The following is a 20,253-nucleotide window of genomic DNA, read 5'->3' on the forward strand; positions in this document are numbered from 1 at the left end:
CCAGATTAGCCAGTTCTGTTACGTTATCTTAAGGAGCTTCACATGTACTAATCTGTCCTCACCAGGCTGGCAATGACAAATGTTGCAGTCCCATCACACACACACTTGGACAGCTGCACACAGGACACGCATTGAAGCTTACTTCAGATGTTCTCTTTTAAGAGCCTGACAGTTAGACCTTACTAGACAGTGACTACTGGCTCTTGCACAGTTTTATTCAGGACTTCAAAAGTTTCAAGCCTAGCTTGGAGAAGAAAGCAGTCCTTTTCTCAAAACGTGTGGTTACACATACTGCTAAACACCATCACAGCAAAACAAGGAGAGAATGTCACCTTATTCCAGCCAAGACCCATAATCAAACCATGATTTTAAAAAGTCAAAGAATGTGGTTTGCACATCTTCACTGTTTTCAGATGAACACTGAACTGACACAGCCACCGGGCATGTTATCAACAGGCTTGAAGTTATTTCATAGAATCATAGAATCAAGCAGGCTGGAAAAGACCTCTGAGGTCATCGAGTCCAACCCTTGATCCAACACTGTCGTGGTTACTACATCATGGCACTAAGTGCCACATCCAGTCTCTTCTTAAATACCTCCAGGGGCAGTGAATCCACCACCTCCCTGGAAAGCCCATTTCAATTTCTGATTACTCTCTCTGTAAAGAATTTCTTCCTAATGTCCAACCTAAACCGCCCCTGGCAGAGCTTAAGACCATGCCCTCTTGTCCTACTGCTGATTGCCTGGGAGAAGAGATCAACACCCACCTGGCTACAACCTCCTCTCAGGTAGTTGTAGAGAGTGATGAGGTCTCCCCTGAGCCTCCTCTTCTCCAAGCTAAACAACCCCAGCTCCCTCAGCCTCTCCTCATAGGACCTGTGCTCCAATGCCTTCACCAGCCTCATTGCTCTTCTCTCAGCCTGCTCCAGCACCTCAGTATCTTTTCTGAACTGAGGGGCCCAGAACTGGACACAGTACTCCAGGTGTGGCCTCACCAGTGCTGAGTACAGGGGAAGAATCACTTCCATGGACCTATTGGCCACACTGTTCCTGATCCAGGCCAGGATGCCATTGGCCTTCTTGGCCACCTGGGCACACTGCTGGCTCATGTTCAGCTTCCTGTCAATCCAAACTCCCAGGTCCCTTTCTGCCTGGCTGCTCTCCAGCCACTCTGCCCCCAGCCTGTAGCACTGCATGGGATTGTTGTAGCCAAAGTGCAGGACCCGGCACTTGGCCTTGTTGAACCTCATCCTATTGGAATGAAACCACCTCTCAAGCCTGTCCAGGTCTCTCTGAAGAGCCCTCCTGCCTTCCAGCTGATCGACACTCCCCCCCAACTTGGTGTCATCTGCAAATTTGCTAATGGTACACTCAATCCCCTCATGTAGATCATCAGTAAAGATATTAAACAGGAGATTGGAGGCAATGGCCTTTGGGAAGGAAGGAAGCAAGAGAAACCATAAAACCTCCAAGATCACACTAGAAGAGAATTACACGTATATGTCTCAAAACAGGAGGCCTGTAAAAATCTTGGAATCATAGCATCACTCTTGTCTTGACCCATTGGGACAGAACCCACCATGCTCAGGAGAAACATGGCTGCACATTTTCAAGGGGCTGATCTAATCTGAACTTCCTGACATCCAGCCCATAACCTAAGCCAGTATTTATCCAAGTAAGCACTAACATAAGCAACTAGTAAAACTTTCCGAATGGAAGGAAGAGTGGTGGCCAGGGGAGATCACTGCCCCCATGCCCACACCAGTGGATAAGCACCTACCGCCAGAGGAACTTTTCACAAGAAAACTCTGCCCTGTGGGTCATGCTATGACACTCAGAAAAGGCAGCAGTAAAACTTCCACTAAACCGAACAGAAGAAGGTTCAAGCTCTGACAGAGGAAAAGATATGGGAGCTTTCACTACAACAAGCAGTTGATAGCAGATTTATATTCAGCCGTTAAATACACATCCAAACAGAACCAGGTAGGGAGCAGAAAGAGGTAATATATGCTCATTCCTCCAAAGAAATCTGATGTAACTGCAATACATTTAACTACCCAACCACCACATATCCTATTTCTTAACACACAGTTCTGGCAGACTCAGGGGTTTTTTTCTTACTTGTTTATTTGATTTTAAACAAACCAGTGCATTCATCTGCTTTGCAAAATGCAGAGGACTCCAAATGAACTGGTCAATTTTTCATTTGAGTTCCAACACCTTTAATTTTACATACATTATGGAAAACAGGTTTAATTCTTTGCAACATCTGTGGTGCAAGTCACTTCGCCACTATACAGATTTCACTTAACTGCCTGGGTACACTTTCCAGTGTCCAGGCCTCAGCTAGAAAGACTAATTACAGATATTTTTTATATTTCAGAGAAAAGATCAAGTTGCCATTTTCCTACCTGTGACTTGTGGTCTGTTGAGACCACAACAGACTCAAAAAATCCTTTATCCTATACGACTAGGGTAAAAAGAAAAAAAAAAAGACAAAAATATCACGTTTTCTAGGTAAGGGTGATCTGAGATGTCATTATTAAAAGGGCAACAAAATCTAAAGAATGGGAAATCATTTCTAGCAATGAATGCTTTAAACCAAATTTAGATATGACTTCAGAAGGAACAAAGTTAACAGCAGCACCACATTGCAGAAGTAATTAGTGCTGTTCCCCTGACAAGCTCAAAGATGATGTGTAGTTCCATGCCTGAGGTCCACAACAAAAACACACAGAAAAAAACAATGAAAAGTAGGAAAGAGCAATCTGACATGGAAAGGAACTTAAAATTCAAGTGAAGTGGGCAGACACATTTAAATCTTCCAGATGAGACCTTGATCTTCCTAGAGAGGAACTGCTACCCAACACACTAGCCCCATCCAAAGATAAGGGCAGGAGGACTGAAAAATGAAGCACTCAGCTCCAGCAACAAGTCTCCCATCAACACAGGACAGATAACTGACACAGCATGAAGGTATAACCTCAGGTGAAATTTAGGTACCACCTAAATGTCTATTTCAGCTATAAACAGCTGTTCCTGAATAATACATCTGATTGGGACACAGCAGGCAACAAGCACAGAGACCAAGGGAAAAGAGCAGAGGAAGCTTAAGGGGACAAAGACAGCAGTGAGTTAAAGTGCAAATAGGAACTGTTCAGGATAGCTCAAATTAGGCATCACGGAAAACAGAGGAAAGAAACAGATAAACAGCAGGACATGATGTTTTCAACCATGTAAATGTCCATTCACTCAACTCTCCCAGAATATGTGTAAAAATCCAAAGCTGTACTCAGGTCAGCTGAGCCCAGGCAACCTTCATCTTAAAAGAAAATATAGGATTGTAGATTTTGTACAGAATCCAATGAAAACTATGATGATGCTAGAAATAATTACACATCCTTTTCTTTTAATAAAAAAGCTTTCCTCATCTCCTATTAAAGGGGTTTATTCCTACACACAGTAAAGAAATAATTTATTTTTCATCTCTATTAAACACAATTACAAAGCTACATACTTTCAACAGATTTTCACATCCCTTGCATTATATAAAAAGTATCATTCTGTTCAAAATACTGTTTGACAGTTTTTTCTCTCATTCATATTCTGATCTCCACTTAATTTTCAGTAATCATGGGACTTCATCTCAATTCCAAGCCCCTTGCCATAGGCAGGGACACCTTTCACTAAAACAGGTTGCTCAAAGCCCCATCCAGCCTGGCCTTCACTTCCAGGGATGGAGAGTTCACACCTTTTCTGGGCAACCTGTTCCCATGCCTCACTACCATCACATTAAAGAATTTCTTCCTAATATCTAATATAAACCTACTCTTTCAATTTGAAGCCACGCCCCCTTGTGCTGCCACTACATGTTCTTGCAAATAATCTCTCTCCATCTTCCTTGTAGGCTCCTTTCAGGTACTGTAAGACTGCAATTAGGTCACCCCAAAGCCTTCTCCTTCTAGGCTGAAAAATCCCGATTATCTCACCCTTTTCTCATAGGAGAGGTGGTCCATCTCTCTGATTAAATTGGTGGCCCTCTTTGGGACTCACTCCAACAGGTCAATCTCCTGTTGAGGACCCCAGAGCTCAGTGCAGGTGGAAAAAAACTCTAGGCTTGGTCCCAGCCCATGTATTATCTCTGCATCATTCAAATCTACAGCACTTCAGGAGTAAGACATTGTGAACAGGTGTAGGATGTTACGCCTTTTGCCATCTTACCCTTATCCTGCACGAATCTCAACTATTCAGGTGAAAGAGATTGCATTTGGTGCAAGTGAATGAGGACTCTCAGCAATATCCAACTTGCTCTTTCTTCAGAGCTCTGAAAGTTTAAGGAACAAGTGGTGATCACATCCACCTGTGCTGGAGAGCAAGAAACCCTGCTGCTATAAATACAGCTTTGACTGAAATCCTCAAAACAAAAGAAATGGGCCTTGCCTACCAGTTAGGATCTGGCCACTGAATGTAGAAAAAAGACTCCGGGCAAGGCCTGGGCACAGTAGACTGCTTTTGGAGTTCATCTCGGGTCACAGGATTCCTCTGAAACTCACCTAGTCAGGAAGCCACAGCACCCTCTTTACATATTACAGGTGTACAAATTCACGCATGTAACGAACACTAATCCAATTTTACTTCCGGCTGGTTTCCAAAGGCATTTTGTTGCCTCCCCAGTGATCAGGGGAGCTGCCTGGCACGGGGCCAAAAGGGCACGAAGGCGGCACCTCCTGCCCCGGCCCAGCGCGGGGAGCCCGCGGACAGGGCCGGCCGTGCCCGCCCTGCGCCCCCGGGACGGCACCTGCCCGGCCCGGCCCGCTCCGCTGCACTCACCCAGAAGAGCAGGTTGAGGGCGTAGAGCAGGCAGCGCAGGCACTTCACCGAGTCCTCCCTGGCCATGGCGAGCCCCCGCGGGACACAGCCCCATCCTCTCACCACATCCTCCCTCCCGAGGCCGGGCCGCCGGCACCCTGCAGGGGAAGAGGCGGAGAGGGACCGGCGAGTCCGCCTTGCCGAGGGACCGGCACGCAGGTGGAGGCGGCGGAGCCGCGCCGAGCCCGGACCGGCCGCGCCCCTCGGGGACCCTGGCAGCCTCCCCTCCCCTCCCGCCCCGCCCGGAGACAGCGACGGGCGAGCTTTTCGCGTAAAAATAACAAAGCTGCGGGCAGGGAAGAACCCGCCGGCCACCCCAGCGGCAGAGCGGGGCTGAGTGCAGCGGAGTCACGGCCCGGAGGGCGCCGGCTCCCTCCCAGCCCGGCAGGGACGCGCTGCCCCGGGGAGCGAAGGCGGCCGGGGTACAGCGGCCACTTACCACCCGGGCGCCCCCCGCACTCACTCGCTCCGGCGAGGGCTCATGGGGCCGGGGCGCGGCAGCACAGCGCAGAGCCGCGGCGCCCATGCCCTGCAGCGGACGCGGGAGAAAGTCCGGTCCCGGGACTGCCCCGGCCCCGCCGCCCCGCCCGCAGCGCTCCCACAGCCCGCGGCAGCACCGCGCATGCGCCGCGCGCGGCCCTAGCGCCGCCGGGCTACTGCTGAGCGCGGCGGGGGCAGCCCCGGGGGCGGCGGTGCCGCACGGGCCGTGCCCTGCGGCGGGGCTGCTGCGGGGCTGCTGCGGGGCTGGTGGCCTTTACTCCTTCAGGGAGGATCTTCAGCAATGGGCTGAGCGGAGCCGAGCGACATGAAAGCCCCTTTCTCGTGGCACGTTGGCCCAGGGTGGCCAATGCCACACAAAACGCGTTCGCGAGGTTTCAGGAGCATCTCACAAGTTTTCAGCGCTTTTGCGTCGGAAATTAAACTGCCAACATCGAACCTGAATCTGGTCAATTAACAGCCCGACACCCGCTCCCCACCGTTAAACAGCAAATATCGAAGCATAACCATATTGGAGATATGTTATTACAGAAATGGCCAAAATGTGCAGTTATTTTTTTAGGCAAAATGGCTGTTGATTTGCTCAGTAATGTGCATGGTACTTACAGATGCCACGACTGAGCTGAAAGAAGTCATTATTCTTCCTCTGAAATCCATTAAAGTGTGTGTGCATCTGGTGTTTAGGGTGGGATTTTCATAGAATTATGGAATGGGTTGGGTTGGAAGGGACCTTGCAGCTCATCTCGTTCCAACCCTCCTGCCATGGGCAGGGACACCTTTCACTGCTCAGAGCCCCATCCAGCCTGGCTTGGAACACTTAAGGCATGGGGTATGCACAACTTCCCTGGGCAACCTGTTTCAGTGCCTCACCACCCTCATAGTAAAGATTGTTTTCCCTAATATCTAATCTAAACCTACTCTCTTTATTTAATTTCTCAGTGATGTTTGTATTGTTACAATGTGTGTATGTGTGTATATTTTTTTTTTTTCAAAAGGAAGACTTACAGTTTAAAGCATAGAATTACATGCAGATTAGCAAAGAATTTTCCCTTAATACACATAAACATGTTGCAGTGCCACCATCACAAAAATTAGAAGAAAAGATCCTGGAAAATGCTTTTTAACTAGAACAGGAAAATGGTCGTGAGTTCATGTTATACAAAGATTAACAAGTTCTAGTGAAAGCTGAGAAAGAGGAAAAAAGATGTAATGGATAAAATCTAGCTCTTGGAAGGCCAAAGAAAAATCTGTTTCTTGAAGAACAAGAAACAATGACTTGGAAAAAAACACACACAAAGTCCAGATATTCAAATGCTTATCACTGAAGCTGCTGGTGGAATCTCAATTCAGCTTTACTATCACAGCTTCATACCATTAGTAGTGAATTACGGCAGACAGATTCTTCAGGTGTATTTATCCCTCCTTAAAAAGAAAGTAAAATGGACATGGATGGACATAAAATCCCATGCAACAGGGATTTTATGCCAAATTTATACAAGTAAAAATGGTAGTAAAGTTAAAAATACTCAAAAATATTGCAGATATACAGTGTGTGAAGATTTTTGTTCCTTGAAATTTGTTAAGCTTTAACTGCTATTTTGATCCTCTTTTGTGAAATCAAGGGCCTCTTCAGGAAGTGTAGTATCCACATTTAAAATCTGCAGTGAGTATTGATAATTCCATAACTAAATAAGGCAAACTGAGCTACAACTGTTAGAAGGTGACATTGTACATTCACTGTGCTGTTTACATACCATTCATTCCTTTTATTACTGAAGACTTCACATGAACACTGTCAGTGAGACAGATCTTGAACAGGTATGGTATTTTAAGTGAACCCATGCCAGTTTACAAAAACAGTGTCAGTTTACAACTGAGCTCCAGCCTTAGCTGAGGACAATTCAATCTGTTCTAAACCAACATAAAAATAACTGAGGTTGTGTTTGTGTTCTTGATTGTTCCTTGTAAGATAGCAAATCACCTGAGCAAAGTTTTATAAAAAATGCACTTCAAAAATATTTATTTATCTTACTCATTTCTTTGAACATGCCTAAAATAGGAAATAAGAAGTTTTCTTACTTGTTTCAGATATTTTTTGTCTTAGAGTAAAACTATTCCTTAAGTGCAATAAGAAAATCAAGGAAAGGAAAAAGAAAATCAGTTACTGAGACATCTTACATATTAAAAATCCTACTAAAAATGACACTTCAAGATTTTATGTCTCTGATTTTTCATTCTTTGAGGTCTTTGGTCATAAGATGCTCTCAGACTAGTTTTTAAACATTCTGTTGCAACAACTCCATCACAAACATAAAGAAGGTCCCCTAGTTGTTAAACAATTTTTCTGTCATTTTGTTGTTAACTAAATCATTAGCTGTCCATAAGAGATTTTGCTCAAAACCCAAAGTAAACAGGTCCTATTTATGAATGTCTGCCAAATACTATAGGGCCTAGAGGAAGGTCCCTTTGGAATTCTGCTTTCTACCAGGCTGTCAAACTTGGTGAAATTTCCATGATGTCAACACTGGGAAAGAAATACACAGGCAGTTCCCATGTATTCAAAACAGTAACTAAACTGAAAGTACTAGTTAATGACCCAAAATAATAAAAAAATCAGGGAAGCTGCTATGCTCCTTCAGTACATACTCTTTTGTTTTTCTTTAAACTAAATTCTTCAGACTGTATTTAGGGCAAGTCAAGGGAATATTTTTTACAAACAGAAGTCTAATGGCGAAGCTCTTGGTAAGTTTTTGAAATATGTGTTTGCTGTAACAAGTAATGCTGCTTTACTGCACAGAGACTTACGAGGATGGAAAGCCTTGTGGTTTGGTATTTTCTGCTTGGATTCTCTCATTCCTAATAAACTACAATTTGAGAAGCTTTTTCTTCTGTGACAGGACAGCCACAATAACTTTCTAATATGAATTCTGTAGATTTTAAATAAAGTATTCATGATACCATATTTTCATCAATGACAGAGGGAGGAGGGGGATGGAGATACAATTAACTCCAATAATCTCTTTTTCCTCTGCTTATCTTCCTGTTTTAATTTGATGTATGGAATGTTAATATCTGTAAGTTAGCTTCTCTTTGTCAAATGTGCTTGAAAGTGGCCAGCAGGTTCAAAAGCTATTATAAGGCTATGGATGACAGACATTAAGTTTGCATGAATACTACAGTATGATCTCATAAGCCCTTCCTCATCAGGAAACCTGACTAAAAGAGGAGTGGATATTAAAGACACCCATCCAGCACATAGCTTTAAGTGTCTTTAATTTAAACTATGTGATCAAGTGGAATAGCATTAGGCATGCGTGTAGATTTATAGGTGATAATTACCTGATAATATTTGGCAGGAAACCTTATCACTGAAAAAGTGATGAGTTAAAGTAATGTCCTTTTATATGCTGCCATAACATTTAAAATTACTCAGATGAGCACTGAACAGAGGAACATACACGTGGATGTGCTTTGGCACATATTCATTTTAATTTTCTGTGGTATCTACTCCACTTGGTCTACTCTGATTAGCAAATTGTTCATGGACAGATTTATTTCCAAGATTTTAGTATAAGATAGAAATATGTTTGGTACCACTGTAGCAATTCTTAATGAGTTAATATTTTTTCCAGCCACGTGGTCTGTTAGATGTGAAATTTTCTATGATCCTTTTAGTTTGCATGGCAGTTGTAAAGTTTCAAGGATACTTAAGCAATTCCTTTTTATACATAGCTTTTTAATTGCAAGCCCCTGCCAGGTATGGCCTGGGCAGGCAAGTTCTGTAACTGGCCTCTGTCTGTAATGAATAATTTGTGTGCCAACACTGAACTCAGGATGGATTTCTAAAGCTAGCTGGTGGCTTGTCAGTGTCTCAGGTAGGCATCTCATCACTTGGTCTTGCTTTCTCAGTCTGTTACTTGAATTGTAATGGTATTCTGTACTTTGGTACTATGTGATTAGCTTAGTTCTTTCTCAGCTTTGTGTCTCAGTCTGAGGAGACTGGAATGTTTGCTAAAGAGGATGAGCTATAAGATAGACCAAACTCCTCTCTCTCGGCAATTGTAAATTCAAAATTAAGGGGCTTTAATCAAGGAAGTGTGGAAAAAAAAAACCAGAAAAAATAACAACCCTTTATTAAAAGATATATGTATGTTGGCAAAAACAGTAACAGAACACAAAAAAACTAGACAGTGGTCCTAGAAAAAAAAAAAAAAAGAATAATTCTGTCCTTTAGCGCAGTCCTAACCGTGGCCGGCAGGGGGCGCTGTTGGGCTCTGGGGGTCACCACGCGGGGAGAGGGGTCCGGGGGGTTGGTCTCGGGTCGCGGGAGGAGCCGAAAAGAAGATGGGGACCCTTCCCCCAGTGGAAGGAATGGGAAAGGAAAGCAGTTCACCCCCAACAGGACTCACTGTGGTTCTCAGTTGATGGTGCCCCAAAAAAGCTCCTCCTTTTCCCCCAGCGAGTAGAGACTCTCCGATGAAAACACAGCTGGTCCAGGCTGGAGACAAAAAAACCAGCTCCCAGGCAAGCTGAAACCAGTAGTCCGAGCTGACTAGGATGAGAAGCCAAAAAACCAGATCCCCAGTCCTTCTCCCCAAGTGCCTGCACACAGACCCCCGTCTCCTTCCGAGAGCAAACTCCGCAGTCTGCCCTGTCCTCTGTCCAGACTGGCAGCTCCCCCAGCCTCTGATGGGCCATCAGCCAGGAATGCAGTCTGGCGGGCTAGTTCTTTTGAAAGGCTAATTACCTCCCTTCCCCCTTCCCTATTCGAAACTCTGTTTCTCTTACAGGGAAGCAGGGAAAGAAAAATTCCTCTCTCAGATTTATAACCTATAACACTTTGCTCAGGATCTGTCTTCTGCTTAACCTAGACTCAGACTTACTTTCCTTCCTTTTGCTCCTTGAGCAAAAAGGGCTCCTAGAGCCCTTCTCTCCATGTTTTCATTTTTCTGCTCTTTGCTTTATACCCTTCTCAACTTCTCTGGGGTCTGGTTTGCCTTGTTTTTAATCTTAGTTCTTGCTTGGTCCTCAACACTGGTTACAACTGTCTGCCCAACAAATATGACAGGTCAAGGGCAGGAGGGAGGTTTGATTAAGAACAAAATTATGAGATACATAAATATCCACTTTTAAAATGCATGTTTGTAACAGGAGTCAGCATTGCTACTGTGAGGTAAAAGTGCCCTTCTTTCTTTTGAAATAAAGACATCAAAAGGCACCAACTTCTTGGTTTCACTTAAACATGAAAATAACAGTCTGGAATAAGGTAGCACTTGAAATAAATAGAGAAGACTAGCAAGATTAAGAGATTAAAATCATAGTCTTGAAAACACTCTGGCTTAATGGACTCTTGCAAAAGGTCTTCCCTGCTTCCTAAGCCCGGAACTTTCCTGAGCTGCCTGAATTGAAACAACGCCTCAGCAGATTTTTTTCTTTTGGTGGGATCTAGGACAATTTTCCATCTTTCTGTCTTTTTCAGAGGCTTTGCTACAGAGTCCAGGATGAATAAATCCTTGAGCAACATGGTCTGACCTCACAGCTGGCCCCTTCCAGCCTGAGTTACTCTCTAGACCTGTTTCTGCCTATTTCCTTTCTTTCTCCTCTCTTGGCCATCAGTGTCCCTCTGGAAGCTTCTCAGGGTCACACTTAGACTGGGGAGCAATATCCTCCTTCTTACGTGACTGGAGGACAGCAGCAGCAGTGACAAGGCAAACAAGTGTCCTTCTTATGCTGAGGACCCCAGAGCTGTATGCAGTACTATGTATGGGTTCTCACCAGAGCGAAGTAGAGGGGCAGGATCACCACCACTCTCAGCCACACTCCATTTGAAGCAGCCCACGATACATTTGGCTTTCTGGGCTGCATGCATACACTGCCAGGTCATGTTGAGCTTCTTGTCCACCAGCACACCCAAGTCTTTCTCCTCAGGGCTGCTCTCGATTCATTCTCTGCCCAACCTGTATTTGTGCTTGGGATCTCCCTGACCCAGGTGTAGGACCTTGCACTTGGTCTTGTTGAACTTCATGTGGTTTGCACAGGCCCACCTCTCAAGCCTGCTAAGTTTCAGTCTGTTGTCAGTGATCTTCAGAGTCCTGTTCACTGCAGTCCACACTTCCTTTTCAGGCACAAAAGGAGATTTTCTGTGAGCAAAGAGCATATTTTTTTTATATCTGTGATGTGCCAACACTGCTAGTTATCAAGGTTGTGTGACACTTCTTATCGTAAAGCTCTGGTGCTATAGGGAAATACAAAGGAGATCCCATCACTAGACAGTAGCTGCTTTGGTGAACTGTAGTCAGTCTCCTCTGCAAAGTTCCTGTGTGGCAAGTTTCTTTAATCACATTTTTCCCAGTGGTTATTTTCTTTTCTCTTTTCATTGTCTGGCTTGAGATCTCACAGACTGATTTGCAGAAATGCTTAAACATTCACAACTCTGTCTGAAGCTACAGGGAACTACCCTTTAAAAATATGAAGTGTAACCCATTGTGAACTAGTCAGATGGATCAGCTTGAATTCCCAGATACTTGTACATCCTGAGTTTCCCAGCTGTAGGGTGGAGATGATAAAACTCCATTCTTTCAGGGAAATGTTGTGGAGAGGAATGTTTGTGAAACACATGTGTGCTATGAGAGTCACAGAACAGGCCAGCAGGAAATATATGGCTGTCCTCACAGTTGAGATGGAATAGTGGGAAGTAAATAGACCACATGCTGAATAAAGCTAAAAGAATATTCTCAAAAGCTCATTCTTTAAACATAATGAAACAGGGGTCAAGGAGAAAAATGTGTATGATTGTATAACTAAAGCTGGCATCGTAATTTAATAAGGGAATAAAGATTCACAGAAATCTTTAACTCAGACATTTCCTTATTTTTCAGTGTTTGATAAATTATTTCTTAGAGCAGTTATTCTTTGGGAAGGTCAGGGTGCATACGAAATAGATTTTTATAGAAGATTCTCTTGCTAGCTAAGGTGAATATGCTGCTCTGCACGTAGTTGTCCTTCAGTACAGAGTTACTGTTACACCCTCTTGTCCCATCTAATTACACATACCCTTACAGGATTCAGAGCTCAAGACTGATTAAGAATTAGCAGAGAACTTACTAAATGTGATGAAGTAAAATCTGATGTTAATTAATCATCAGTTTACTTGTGGCCTTACAGGGAGGGGACAACTCTTCCCTTCTTTCCACTTGTTTCACTTTCTTCCTTTTTTCTCCTTATCCTTCTTTGAATCTCCACTTTTTCTTTCTCCTCTTCTAAACATCTTCTACTTCTAAATCTGTTTTTTCTTCTTTGTTTCAGTACCTTGTCCAGATTCTTCTCTGCATTGAGATACAGATAAAAAATTGTCAAAGGTGAGGCTGTGTCTGGATCACTGTTGTGGTTCAGGAATGGTATTTTCCCATTTAGTACTTCTACTAAAAAAACCATGCGCCACTGCTCTTTTCTCCCCCTCCAGTGGGAGGCACAAAAGGCAAAGATCACATGTTGAAATAAGAACAATTTACTGGAAACAGCAATGAGATAAGAAAATGAACAGTTACAGCAACAATATTAATAACAAAATGTATAAAACAAATAAATTATTTACAAGGAAAAACTGACAATAAACAAATACAGGACTGTTCCACCTCCTATGTTTTTTCTGTATGATGGAATGTCATACAGAATCACAGAATCAACTATGTTGGAAAAGACCTCTGAGATCATCGAGTACAACCTTTGACCTAAGACCACCTTGTCAACTAGACCATGGCACTAAGTGCCACATCCAGTCTCTTCTTAAATACCTCCAGGGACAGTGAATCCACCACCTCCTTGGGGAATCCCATTCCAATGTTCAGTCATTCTCTCTGTAAAGAATTTCTTCCTAATATCCAACCTAAACCTCCCCTGGCAGAGCTTAAGACCATGCCCTCTTGTCCTACTGCTGGTCGCCTAGGAAAAGAGACTCATGCCCACCTGGCTACAACCTCCTTTCAGGTAGTTGTAGAGAGTAGTGAGCCTTCTCTTCTCCAGGCTAAACAAACCCAGCTCCCTTGGCTGCTCCTCATAGGGCCTGTGCTCCAGTCCCTTCACCAGTCTCATTCCTTGGTCTTCTATCAACGCTCTTCTCCTCGGAAGCAGAGAGTCTCACTTTCCCTTGTCCCTGGCAATGACCTGAGGTGGTATGAATACCATCAGAGTCCTTGCCACGCCCCCTCCTACCTATTGCAAAACAATTAAACCCAGTTCTGGCTGAAACCAGGACAATCACACCTCAGTCTTCAGATGACAAAGCCTGGAGCTACAATGTGTGAGATGCCTTAACACAAATAGTGTTCCCTTCTCCTTGGATCTGAAAGCCCCCCTAGATGGCTTACAGTTCCCATGAAAATTGCTGCTGAAACTGTCATTGGAGGCTTGAATGAGATGCAGGAGAAAACAGGACACAGAAAGGACAGAGATGAGTAGAAATACAAGACATTAAGAATAGGTAAGATAAAGGAGAATGTAAAAATCTGAAGAATGATGGAGGGATGCTGAGGCTTGAAAAAGAAAACTAGAAGACATCTGAACTGTACATTACTATGCTATTATTACAAAGTCTGGCAGGAAATATGAAGTGAAGATGCTTTAGACTGAAGCCCTTCGGAGAAGGAGAGAAAAGTAAGTTGTCTGGCTACAATTTTCTTCATTCCAAAAAAGGTTTTTTTCCATATCAAAAGACACAGATTTTACCATGACTTTTTAACTCTGATGTGTCATAACTAGATCTTTGTCAGATAAAGATACATGCCTGCCAAGGTGCTTATCTAAACAGAAAAATCATAAAAAGGCATGAAGAATCTTTATAAGAAGGATGACTCTCAATGCATCTTTTCTTTTACTCAATATCTTAAATTGTCAAATGTCAGGTTTCAATTGCTCTGAACTTATGTCTGGAAGAAGTGAATATATTTAGGTACCTAATCCCAAACTGGTTTTCTCCATAGAATGATGAGTGAGACCAGGGTTACTACCATGTCTTTCCTTCATGTTGTAATCAGTCTCACATTTCAGCAAGATGAAGGATTCTTCACTGTAGTGAGTTGACCCTGACTGGATGCCGGGTACTCACTACAGCTGCTCTCTCACTCCCCTCTGAAACTGGACAGAGGAGAGAAAAAAAAAAAAAACAGCGAAGGATTCATGAGTTGAGATAAGAGCTGTGAGAGGTCAGTTACTGATCACCTTCATGGGCAAAACAGACTCAAAGTGGGCATATTACTTAAATTATTACAAACAGGATAAGAGAAAAAGAGTGAGAAATAAAATAATCTTTAAAACACCTTTCCCCCACCTCTCCTTCCTTCAATGTGTTCCCTTCTCCCCTCCAGGGATGCAGGGGGATGGGGAATGGGAGTTACGGTCAGTTGTTGTTTCTGTCGTTGCTCAGGGAGAAGAGTCCTTCTCCTGCTCCTGTGAGGTCCCTCCCATGGGAGACAGTCCCTGATGGACCTCTCCAGCGTGAGTCCATCCCTCGGGCAGCAGCTCTTCCCAAACTGCTGTCCCGTGGGTCACTCCTCCATGGGGTGCAGTCCTTCACAAATGACCTGTACCGGCGTGGGTCCCCCACAGGGGCCTACCCGGGAAAAACCTGCTCCAGTGTGGGCTTCCTTCTCCATGGACTGCAGGTCCCCAACAAGACCCTGCTCCATCTTGGGCCTGCCACAGGGTCACAGCCTCCCCTTCATGCATCCACCTGCTCCAACATGGGCTCCTCCATGGGCTGCAGGGGCACAGCTGCTCCACCATGGGCTGCACCACGGGCTGCAGGGGCCTCAGCTCTGGCACCTGGAGCATCTCCTGCCCCTCCTTCTGCACTGACCTTGGTGTCTACTTTGTTGTTCCCATGTTCTCACTCTGCTCTTCCCTGGCTGGAATTCTTTCCATGCAATACCTTTCTGTTCTTGAACATGTTATCATGGAGGCGTTACCATTACTCCTGATTGGCTCGGCCTTGGCCAGCAGCAGGAAGCCTGTCCTGGAGCCACCGGACAGGGGAAGCTTCTAGCAGCTTCTAGCAGAAGCCACCCCTGTAGCCCCTCCCCGCTACCAAAACCCAGCCACAAAACCCCACTACATTCTTGTAAGATATTAGGCTAATATCATGAGAGTCAGAAAGTAAGTAGCTTTCCTTAAAGTCAGAATCAGAAATGACCTTTCATGGGACAGTGGATGACTGTGACTTCCTCAGCATTTTTTTCTACTTCCTGCATATTATCTGAACTAGGCTGCTTGTGCTCTAAATCTGAGCCATCTCGGTGCTACTGTTTTAGTAGTAGTATTCTGCATAGCCTCTGATTTTTCCTTAAAGCCTCTATATGCTTGGTGTAAGACAAACAGCAATACTTCATAAATATATAGAGCAGAAATATTGTACAGCTCATTATTTTCACTAGAACTTGTAATTCTCAAGTATTTTGAATTTTAAGTTGCCATCTGAGAATGTATGGCATTTATTTGTTGAAATTCCACCACAGAGAGTCTCTTTATAATACTTTTCCTAAATGTAGCCCATTTTTCAAGTGAATGAATTGGCTTCTTGTCATGTAAACAATATGTTATTGAAATGTTGATGCATTACTCCCATGGACCAAACACCCTGGTGAGGGAGGGTGCTGGATTGGATTTGTGATGCAGACAAAAGCATGCAGAACTGGACTGCCACTCAGTGGTGCAGGACATCATCAGTTCTTTTGCCGCTACCGATTGGCATTGACATGGCTGAACACAGCTACAGCATCCACCAGATAAGATAAATTGGCCTCAAACAGAGGTACAGAACTGCTGTACAACTTTAGTATCACATCCCATCAATGCCAGAGTGAGTATAAATAGACTTTGTAGGCAATTCTGAAAAATACAGATAGAAAGCCAAATGCCTTAAAGCTCAATTTTGTCCAGCAGCAAAACACCATTGTTAAAGAGAATTGTCTGCTCTGAGCAGTCTCTCTCTGCATCAGAGACTTGGAAACTTACTGTCATTTATCCATGATTTTCCATGGAAGATGTTAAAATGGCATTACAATCCCAGGGGATTGCTTATCAAAGAACACTTACTTCAGTACTACAGCACTGGGATGCTTTTGATAGCTATGACATGCCTTAATTTAAATTTGTTCCCTGTTTGCACCACACTAGTATGTATCAGCTCTTCTTTTTCAGGATCAAAGGATATCTTACTGCATATCATAAACTCATTGAATCTATATTTGTAAATAAAGCATTTGTTCCACAGGACCAGGTGTCCTTGAACCACTACAATGAACAGTCCTGCAGAAGGTGTCCGAAATGTACTTAAGGCTCCAGTGAATGATGAAAATATGACTTATCTGTTAAGTGTCCTGGGAACAACTTGTTATGGACTGTAAAGCAGTAGAAAAAGTGCACACAATGGTATTCCCAGAGCTGAATCACAAATCTAATAGACTCCCATAAAATGGCTTATTCGAGACTGAAAAATTGCTGGACTGATTACAAAGTTTGCTTTATAGATTAAAAGGCTAGTTTAATAGCCATAGTTCTCACTGTGTATGAACTACTTCTTTATGTGTTTGTTGTAGAGATATTGATTGCTTTGGCTTTTACGTAATATAAAAATATTAATTATATTTTAATTTATAATTATTAATTTATATAATAATTCATTTATAATTATTAATTATGTAATATATAATTGCTGCTACTTTTGCAAATGAGACCTGCCTCAGGTAACCTGTCATTTCCTTTTCCTTTTATTTTTTATGAATGAAAAAGAAGTCAGTCTGTTTTCCAAGTTAGAATTCATTTTCAGGCTTATTAGCAGCCGAATACCCAGACTGCTATTCATGACTCCTAATTATTGAAAACATTTAATTTAATGCAGTAAGTCTTTAAAAGTAGAAGCAGAACAAATTATACACGCAGCAATATTTTAGACACAAAACTGATTAAAATACTAAAAGACCTTCCAGGGACACTTCTGGGGGCATCTTACATTTGTTAGGAGCTACTGGATCTGGGAAACAACCAAAATGAACTTCATCTGTGTGCCATCATGACAACAACTTCATGGTACTGGTGCTACAATGATCAGGACTAGCCACAGTGTCACACTGAGCAGCAAGAGTATTTCTGGGACTTGGGATGACAGTTTTGATTTCAGAATGTTCAACTCTGTTTTCATAAAAAATCTTCTATAGCCTATAAAATCCCTGAAAAAGTTTCAAATAAAAGCTCTTTCATATAATGAAATTTATATTCAAAGAAGAAAGCATCATTTGATAGGAGTCTTAATGTGATAAAGTAGTGTCTGTGCTCAATTGACAAGTATCCACAGGTTCTGTGGTACCTTGGGTCCCCTCTCAAAGTAACCATTTTCTTCCATAACCTTCTTCCATAAAACACAGTGTGGCACCAGTGATGGACCTTTTATGGTATCACCATTACTATAGTAAAGTCTCCACTGGGAGATGTCTGCCTCACAATATCTTCTGAAGATATGTAGATAAAGTACATATATGCTTTGTCCATTACTTCTCTTTTTTTTATACAAGTAATGATAGGAACAAAGGAGATTTATTACTAAAACAGGACAGCAATAACTGAAAAGTTGTGCAAGTGAAGCGTATCATACTTCGGTTCACAGATCTGTTATGTTTCATGTTCATTTCATGCAGAACAGAGTAAAATACTTGGAACATATGGAAAAATTGAAGGTGATTAAGATAAAGTTATTATGAAGCCTGATTTTGCCATTCAACAGTGTTGTTTCCATGGTAACTCCTGCATCACATGGCACCTGTGTATATGATGCAAAGAAATCTCTTAAAGTAGCACAAATACTAATCAACATGAAGGGCAAACTTCGGTGTTTCTTTTATCAGCGTGAAATAAGTATTTTATTTCCATTACAAACACAGAATTTTCCATAATTCACTGGGTACATAAAACATGACATTGTAAACAGACTATTATTCGTAACGGAAAAGCATGTAATATTTAAAGATAGGCAAAAAGGATTTTATGAGAAAGGAGGAGAGCAGTGGGTTAAAGGGACAGCTGGTGTGTGTGTGTTACCCGGTATGGGAGTTCTGCTCTCTGTTACTATTTTGTCACTGCTGTAGCAAAGCAGTAAATGATAGCTACTAGTAATTCACTGAATAAGGCACGTGTCTTGTCCAGCTGTATCCATGCCTTCAGCCTTCCTGTGAACAGACTGAAGAACACAGACTATAGAGAAAATCCCTTAGAACTCGCTAGAGGTGAGGAAACTAGCAGGGTTCTACAAAAATTACTTTAAAACTTACAGAACTTATACAGGTATGTGTCTTTTTTATTTTTTGACACAATCTTACAAGATTATACAATGTGATTATTACTTCCTTATGAAACCTGTGAGATAAATAAAAAAATACAACAAAGTTATAATATTCCATTAAATTCTATAGGCTTACCTTTATGTTGTTTTCTTTGCTCTTTCTCAATTCAGTCATATAAAAATTTTGCATAAAACCACACAGATGTCTTCACTGAAAATATGTATTCTTTTCTTTTCCTATCACTTTCAAATTCTGACCCTATAAGTCTATATTGTGTGCATAACTCTGAAATGAGTTATGCAGGGACAGATAATGAAAAATAATATTATGAACGAGGGATGAGTACTGTTGCCAAAACAGCCTTTATGGATTCACACACATATATGCACATATATGGAGCAGATGTGTTTGAAATAGGGTGATTAAAATTCAAATATGCGTATGATTAGAGCTGAAATCATCAGCAGATGACAATATTTGTCCTTGATTCATATAAGTTGGTTCTGAACTAAAAATCCATATAATATATTGATTCTTAATAGTGAATAAATTCCCACATCTCTGAGACAGGCAGCAGACACAGAGTACCTCCAGACTACACTTTAATTGTATGTGACACTATATACAAAGGCATTTAGCTCTGACTACTGTGAATTTTTGCAGGGCCCTGTAAAGTCTTTGAAGACTGATCTGACCTGCATTTGTCTTCTTCTAAACAGCTGTATGTGTCCATATCACTTGCTGCCTATTTAACAATTAACAAAATGTGCCTATATTGTGAAAGGAAGTACTAAGGAATGATTATTAGCTTTATGCAGCTAACACTGATTGAAAACTGAAAAGGAAGAAACATTCACAATAGACAAATACTCGTGTAGATGTATTTTGGTTTTAGGTATCTATATAATAACTTTCAGTCCTAACATGATAATTCCATCTTCTTTCCATTCTGTTCTCGCTTGTTCCAAACACTGTCCCATTTGGCACAGAAACTTCTAGTTCTCTGTTGGAAACCAAATATTTTTCTTTCCAGGGGCAGACATTCCTCAGTCAAGTTCAGCAAAGTGGCCCACAAGGGACCTGTCTGTGTTGTCCAAGCTAGCAAGATACATTTATGAGCCAGCATCAGTAAATAAAGAAGGCAAGCTACAGCTGTCCTCCAGCACTTGAGGTCACTGAGCAATTCCAGAACCACAAGTCAGCGATTTAATGGAATTTCCCATTCAAACAATTAGGACACATAAGACCATATCACAAGCCAAAATGTTGGACTCTTATTGCATTCCCACAACAACAACAGAAAACCCCCAACCAAACAAACTGCTGTGAATCAGGTTTTTCCATCTGGGATCTCTTATATAATTTTTTTTGTAATTCTGTAAATGAGTACAGGGAGGTTCAGAGAGAGGAATTCTTTGAATATGAACTATCACATGCCTTTTAATGAACTACACAGCCTAAAATGAACCATGTATCTGGTATGAGCCAAGGCCACTGCTTAAAACAAGGGCATGGAGCAGGGCCAAGAAGAGGTGTTGGAGAGGGCCCATGAAAAAA

At 42.4% G+C, this 20,253-nt stretch overlaps 1 protein-coding gene and 1 long non-coding RNA gene across 10 annotated transcripts in view; both read right to left on the minus strand.

Annotated features, from left to right (window-relative positions):
- The window catches only part of TSPAN12 (tetraspanin 12), a 45,768-nt gene extending 40,307 nt beyond the window's left edge, over positions 1-5,461 (minus strand). The window contains exons 1-2 of one of the 8 annotated variants that reach the window (XM_064656093.1): positions 5,334-5,461; positions 4,832-4,968 (exon numbers count right to left, since the gene is read on the minus strand). In XM_064656093.1, coding sequence (XP_064512163.1) covers positions 4,832-4,897 — 66 coding nt within the window. In that variant the 5' untranslated portion in view covers positions 4,898-4,968; positions 5,334-5,461. Of the gene's footprint in view, positions 1-4,445; positions 4,555-4,831; positions 5,087-5,309 lie in introns of those variants that run through there. The other 7 variants (XM_064656092.1, XM_064656097.1, XM_064656096.1 and 4 more) reach the window with 7 other exon arrangements.
- Positions 5,462-12,217: 6,756 nt separating this feature from the next.
- Positions 12,218-15,495, minus strand: LOC135414852 (uncharacterized). Of its 2 annotated transcripts, none has more exons than XR_010430865.1 (3): positions 15,222-15,495; positions 14,320-14,500; positions 12,218-12,693 (listed from the first exon to the last, which is right to left on the minus strand). It is a non-coding gene; the product is annotated as an uncharacterized LOC135414852 (long non-coding RNA). The 2 variants fall into 2 exon arrangements; XR_010430864.1 differs by lacking the exon at positions 15,222-15,495 and adding an exon at positions 14,980-15,112.
- Between the last annotated feature and the right edge of the window lie 4,758 nt (positions 15,496-20,253).

Source organism: Pseudopipra pipra, chromosome 5, assembly GCF_036250125.1.
Source record: "Pseudopipra pipra isolate bDixPip1 chromosome 5, bDixPip1.hap1, whole genome shotgun sequence".
In the NCBI taxonomy this organism is placed as follows: domain Eukaryota; kingdom Metazoa; phylum Chordata; class Aves; order Passeriformes; family Pipridae; genus Pseudopipra; species Pseudopipra pipra.